Genomic DNA, 6,401 nt, shown 5'->3' with positions numbered 1-6,401 from the left:
TGGGTAACCGGGTGCTGGAGGGCAAACAACGGGATAAGTTCGTCGCGCTCATGCCCTGCATAGGGGCGTTTTCTTCTTCTTCTCCTTTTTTTTTTTTTTTGCAGAAGCCCCTACTGGAAAGAGAATGAGAGACCAGTTTGACCTTGCTGGTTCGCTCTAACGCGGCTGACTAAGCTGAAGGCCCAGCACTCGCGCCAGGGCAGCGCGGCAGCTCCGCTAGATTTCGCTGGGGGCACAACTCGTGTCACTCGGGGGCCGTGTATGCCCGTTGACATGCCTGACCCCAGGCGATTCCGCCGAGAAGCGGTGCAAAGTGGCCTCGTTTCCAAGCGTCGCCTGCCCCCCGCGGCCTGACTAATCCGCACCCGAAAGTCATACATAGCCCCGCCCCCTGCCCCCCCCACCTCCCAGGCGCTGCTCTATAAAAGGGCGCAAAGTTGAGCGCTGAGCAGTCAGTAGAAACTTCAGTGGCGCGTAGGACGGGCTCAGAGCAGCTCTTGGGAGAAACTGGGATACCTTTATATTTTGGGGATTTACCATCAAGCAAGGATCCAGTGTGCACACAGTCGGACTTCAGTGGATTATCTTCGCTATCAGGTCTGCGCTTTTCCTCGCTCGTTAACTGGATGGGGAAAGGAGCACGCAAGGAGGGGAGGGGGTCGACAGCAGAGCTTGCAAAGTTTTGCGTCTTTAGCACATGGGGGAAAGTTCGGGTTGCAAGTCAGCGGCCCCGCTTTGGAAACTGGAGGGACGGGCGCGGAGTGAAAGGGGTAGCGCTGAGCAGATCTCAACGCCGTGCGGTGTGGGGTGGGAGAGGGGGAGAGAGAGCAGCCGGTTTGAGAGAGGGCTGCCTGCATTGAAGGGCATGAGAATAAAGGTGTCGTTCGTGACGCGCTGGAGCCTGGGAAAAGGAGAGCTTAGCCTTCACCTTTCTGAGCAAATCGAAAGCTTGACAAATGTGGACGCGGGAGACGAGGCCCCCTGGGTCGATCCTGCCGTGATGAATGGCTGAGCAAATATTGGACGGGAGCGTCACGAGTCCCTTGTGCTCCGGGACAGGGCGGCGGAGGGAGGGCAGACGGAAGGAGCAGCCCTCCCAGGGACCCCTAGTTAGTTGCCCGCCCCCCCCCCAGCAAGGCGAGAGAGAGACTGTGTGTGTATCCCCAACACCCCCGCCGCCCTTTGGAGGAGGAAAAGGCTGCTAACACCCCCTCTTCTCTCCCTGGACAGGATGAAAGTGGTTTCCCTCGCCCTACTCTACCTGGGCTCCGTCTCCTTCTTCGGGGTGGAGGCTGCCGAGCTGGACATCGCGTCGGACTTCAAGAGAAAGTAAGTAGCCGTCGTCGGAGCTTATCCCACGGGGGGAGGCAACATCTTCGAGGGCGCCAAGGGAAGCGCAGAGCGGCGGCTTCGGCTGGAGTGAAGGGCGAAAGGCGCTCCGCCTCCGACGCTCCTCCTCCCCGTGCCCTCGCCGAAACGCCTGCACTGCAACCTGCCCTCCGAAGGCAGGAGTCCCCTCGGGGCTGGCTACCTTCCCCCCCCCCAGCTCCCCCTTCTTTCCTTCCCCTCACCGGCCTCCCCTGCCTCTCCTCAGGTGGAGCAGCTGGCGAGCCCGGCGTGACAAGCCGGTAGTGCTCACCGTGGGGCAGGCGGCGGCCCTTGGAGAAGGCAAGCGCCCCGCAGTCAGACAGCCAGCAGCCCAGCAGAAGCCGGTAGTGCTTACCGTGGGGCAGGCGGCAGCCCTCGGAGAAGGCAAGCGCCCCGCAGGCAGACAGGCAGGCAAGCAGAAGCCGGCGCTCACCGCGGCCCAGGCGGCTGCTGGAGTGAAGAGGCCCGCGCGCAGCCTGGACAGGTAATTATCTTACTATTATTATTCTGGAAGCAGCTTGTTGCGGGTGCGGGGGGGGGGAGTGGTCGGGGCTTTTGCGCGCTGAAGGGTTTTGGCGGGAGAGCGCAGGCTGGGCTGCGGGGAGGGCGCGCAGAGTTCCCGCTGGGGGACGTCCCTTCGGAAGGGCGCCCAAAGCGACTGACAGCAGCGCGATGTTAATCATACGTTTGCAGCGCTCGGCGGTTTAGGACTCTAAATAAACCGCGTGGTAGTGGTGGGGAGCGAAAAAAGGAAGAGGAGAATGCCTCCGTCCTTGTGAAATAACCCAGGCTGGGCTATCTGCCCTTCTGAGGCCACATAGTTGCTCTTCCCCCTGCCAATATTTCCGTGGAGCTGCAGCTCCCATGAGCCCCAGTGGGTAAGGGACGATGGGAGCTGTAGTCCAGTCCAGACAGGCGGCTGCGGTTTCCCGACTGACCTCGCTGACTCCCGCCGCCTTCTCTCCTCTTGCTTCCTCCGCAACAGTCTCCGCGCGAAGCGCAACCAGCTGCCCAACGTCGCCAGCGACTTCCACCTCCAGCACCTGAGGGAGATGTGCGGGTTCGGGACGTGCACGGTGCACAACCTCGCGCACCTCATCCACCACTACATGGACAAGGACAAGGACGTCTCCGCCCCTCCCGAGAAATTCGGCCCGCAGGGTTACGGCCGCCGCAGGAGGCGCTCGCTGCTGGACACCGTCGCCGCCGCCGCCTCCTCCAGCGGGAGAAGCACACGGACAGCGTCCCGCCTGCTGGCCTCGCTGCGGGAAGGCGGCTCGGTTCGGGCCCTGGCCCAGCAGCCCTAGCAGGCACCGGGGCCGCGCAGCGCCCCCTCCCGGGAGACGCGAGAGGGCCGAGACCTGTTGCCCGAGGGGAGCCTTTGGCGCTCGGCAAGCGGGGAAAGGGGGCTCGCTCACCTTCAGGGATCCGGAGGCTACCGGCAGGAACGCGGGAGGGGAAGGCGGGCGGCGGCTGAGCCCGTGCTGCGCCTGGAGGGACGGAAGTGGAATGATGAAACTGTGCAAAAAAGGACCTTTCCCCTCCCTTGTGTGGTGGTGAGCTTTCGGTGGTGACGGGCTCTTCCCTTCTGCTCCCCATAGACTGTCTCCCCGCTTCTCCTCCTCTCCCCCCTTCACACGGCAGGGAATTGGCGACCTGCAAGCCCCTCTCTGGGCAGGGGCTGCTGTCTTATACTTGAACGGCCTGGCCAGGCGAAGTGCAATGGACTCGGTGGGCGCGGTGTGGCTTGTCGCGAGCGGCTGAGCAGGAATGAGTGGCTGGGTGGATGTTTGCATGAAAGGAATGCGCCGTATTTAAATAATTGTCTCCTGTCCTTGTATTCTTTTTAACTACAGAGTTATTTTTATATGTTATATATATATATATATATATTGTGTATGGGCATTTTTTTTTACTCCCTGTTGTTATTTTTTTAAACATTGAGAATGTCAACCTTTGTCTTCATCCTGGTGGCACCATAGCCATTTTTCTTTTTGGGAGGGTTGTGGCGGTAGCAAGATTTGTCATACACAATCTATTTATGAATGATGGTATATTTCATGTTAATGCTCCTATTCTAAACATTTTTTTGTGTGAAGTCAGTCCTCTTGGTTTCATTGGGGTTAACTCTCTACTAAGCACGCTTAGATTGTAAATCTCCAGTTTCGGTTAGAACTGGTATGTGAAAAGTGCCTTTCTGTAACCACATAGTCCAGCATTGGGGTGCAAACTACTTGGGGTTGGGGGCTTGCCCCCTTCTGGTGCCACCTACAGTTTTCATTTAGTCTTGGTTTGTCTGGTTGTCATATTCTTTCCTTGTTTGCCATGGTTTATCACATTCCGGACTGGTAAAAAAAATGTATCACTGTTCTCTCCAGGGGCAGTATGTGAAAATAAAATAAACATTATCACACAAAAAATTACTGATTGGTGTTTTTAGATAAAACCAGTGAACTTGGCACAGGGGGGAGCCTCGTTATTTACTCAGTTTCCATCTTTATAATCGGATGGATTCAAAGCTGCTAAACAGCAGGTAATTTGTCATTCTCCACCAAGCCAGGACTCTGAGCCAAAAGTGCCCCAAATATGTCCAACCTAATAAACATCATAAAGTCATAATAAATGCTTTCAAGTGAGGACTCGGGGCTGTTGAGGCAACTCCAAGGTCTCCAGTCCTTCTACATGTTTCAAGTGAAGCTGAAACATGTCAGAGCTTGGATTGATCATCAAGGGTTTTTTTGGGTTGGTTTTTTTTTCTTTTTTGCTGCAATTAATCAGAGGAAACAACTGCACTGCTTTCACATTGCACAACAAACAGATTTATAGAGAGAGGGAACATGTTCCAAAAGAAAATGGTCAGGGTAGCTTCCAAGGTTATTTCTGAAGGATTTCCTGGGCCACAGTTCAGGTTGAACCCAGAGGATTATTGTGGGCAGAACTCACATTCCTAAAGCCACAGACCAAAAAACAACATGAAACATTCCAACCCTAGCGTCTTGCTATGATAAGAGATTTATGTAACCACAGCACCATCTACTGGCATTACTTAGCCATTACTATTACAGTTCAGTTTCCCAAGCTGTTGTAAATCATCTGTAGCAGATTGTATTTATGCTCGGTTGTTATGTAGTGATAGTAAACCTCTTTGGAACTAAGTAAATAACCATGATAGTAAACCTTTCTGGAATGGGTAAATTTGAGACTGGAAAGATAATGTAAAAAGATATGTTGGACAGCAGAATCTTAAATGCTGGTTGATAACATTAGCATCAGCCACAATGCTGATTAAGTCTGGGAGTTGTAAATGCTTCAACAAAATACAAACAGAAGTAATTCTATCATTGGCAGAATAGCGTCAAAGCTGGACTAGCAATAGTAATGAAATAATTTAGTTGCCACTGCTATTTATGAGTTCAGGTACAGGTCTTTCACATCACCTTCTACAAAGTAGCTGACCCTTAAATAAAACAAGTGTTGCCAAGGATTGAACCTGGGACCTTCTGCTTGCAAGCTAGTACTGTACTTTGTGACTCCCACAAGGTCTCTTACTAAAGCTTATTGATTTTTATGTAATTATGGTAACGTCCTTATGACTTATCGCAAGATATCTAAGAAATGCAAAATATGTTTTCCTTTGTTTCTGGCTTTCTTCAGTGCCACACATTAGAAGCTGCAGCTAAATGCTCAGTTAAGAAGCCAGATAGCTTCTTTATTTATGGTCTTTCTAGCTCTTGGTCATGCTACTCTCACTTGAGCATTATTTCCAAGATGTACCAAATAGTTCACACCCATCATGCACTGCAACACGATTCTCGTGTACAAGAAAGGCAGAGATGAGAGAAGCACTTGATGTTCTTCAAATAGTGTACAAACTATAAATAACAACACCTACCAAGCGTGATATTACTCCTAGATAGCTACATGCCTTAGGCAAAGTTTGAATTACTTCAACCACCCAAGTAGATATGCATGAAGCTTCAGAGGAAATGTACCACCATGTGTTTATTTACATGCACACAATATGTAGTTTACTGGGATCTTAAAAAAAATAAAGTAAACATATTAATATGCTCTGAGTTTAACTGTCAGCTACATCTGCAACCTTCAGTTGTATATGTCTATAGGATGGTAAAGTATGGTCATTTCTCTTCATTCCTATTTCCTATTGTAATTATGTTTGCTATTACTGCTGCTATAACTTCCATAACAACCTGCTTCTGTTCTCTCTCTCCCTCCCCCCCCCCACTTCATCAAAGTAAAGTGGTACCTCGCAAGATGAATGCCTCGCTAGACGAAAGGCATTCGCTAATGAAAGGGTGACTTGCAAGACGAAAACGTTTTGCGTTTTTTTCCCGTCAAACCGCTCTTCTTTTGACCGTGCTTCGCAAAACGAAATTTCCGCTGTACGACAGCACTTGCGGAACGAATTAATTTCGTCTTGCGAGGCACCACTGTAGTTACTTGCCATTTCTATTGTTTTCCAACTTTCCATAACTTTCTGGGGGTGTTTTTATTCCTTAATGCCTTAGAGTGAGTCTGAGCATGTTCTAGTCCAGGGGTCAGCAAACTTTTTCAGCAGGGGGCCGGTACACTGTCCCTCAGGCCTTGTGGGGGGGGGCTGGACTATATTTTGAAAAAAATATATGAACGAATTCCTATGCCCCACAAATAACCCAGAGATGCATTTTAAATAAAAGCACACATTCTACTCATGTAAAAACACCAGGCAGGCCCCACAAATCACCCAGAGATGCATTTTAAATAAAAGGACACATTCTACTCATGTAAAAACACGCTGATTTCCGGGCATCCATGGCTGCATTTAGAAGGCGATTGGGCCGCATCTGGGCCCCGGGCCTTAATTTGGGGACCCCTGTTCTAGTCTGTAAAAACAGACATGGTTACCTTAAAGTCCAGAACCATTAGTACTATCTCTAATGCTATTATGAAAGGATATGATGATTTTTATTACTGCTACTCTGTAATAGTAGCAGTGTTAAAGTAATGGTTGAGAATATACTCATAGACCTAAA

The 6,401-nt window shown here is 50.9% G+C and overlaps 1 protein-coding gene across 2 annotated transcripts; it reads left to right on the top strand.

Annotated features, from left to right (window-relative positions):
• The first annotated feature begins 492 nt into the window (after positions 1-492).
• On the top strand, positions 493-4,360 carry ADM (adrenomedullin). Of its 2 annotated transcripts, none has more exons than XM_033152632.1 (4): positions 493-597; positions 1,227-1,329; positions 1,595-1,852; positions 2,354-4,360. In XM_033152632.1, exons 2-4 carry the CDS (start codon positions 1,232-1,234, stop codon positions 2,673-2,675), a joined length of 678 nt encoding a protein of 225 aa, XP_033008523.1. In that variant the 5' UTR covers positions 493-597; positions 1,227-1,231; the 3' UTR covers positions 2,676-4,360. The 2 variants fall into 2 exon arrangements, with proteins under 2 accessions (XP_033008523.1, XP_033008514.1); XM_033152623.1 differs by having other exon boundaries at positions 499-597; positions 1,231-1,329; positions 2,354-4,115.
• The last annotated feature ends 2,041 nt before the right edge of the window (positions 4,361-6,401 follow it).

Source organism: Lacerta agilis, chromosome 1 (assembly GCF_009819535.1).
Source record: "Lacerta agilis isolate rLacAgi1 chromosome 1, rLacAgi1.pri, whole genome shotgun sequence".
NCBI lineage: Eukaryota > Metazoa > Chordata > Lepidosauria > Squamata > Lacertidae > Lacerta > Lacerta agilis.
The sequence above is the reverse complement of the archived record's forward strand: the minus strand, read 5'-3'. Positions and strand labels throughout refer to the sequence as shown.

Bases quoted from the DNA above. Each gene is read 5' to 3' on its own strand.
- ADM (XM_033152632.1), top strand. From the start codon at position 1,232: ATGAAAGTGGTTTCCCTCGCCCTACTCTACCTGGGCTCCGTCTCCTTC. The intron at 1,330-1,594 runs GTAAGTAGCCGT...GCCTCTCCTCAG, and splicing joins GCGTCGGACTTCAAGAGAAA to GTGGAGCAGCTGGCGAGCCC. The intron at 1,853-2,353 runs GTAATTATCTTA...CCTCCGCAACAG, and splicing joins CCCGCGCGCAGCCTGGACAG to TCTCCGCGCGAAGCGCAACC.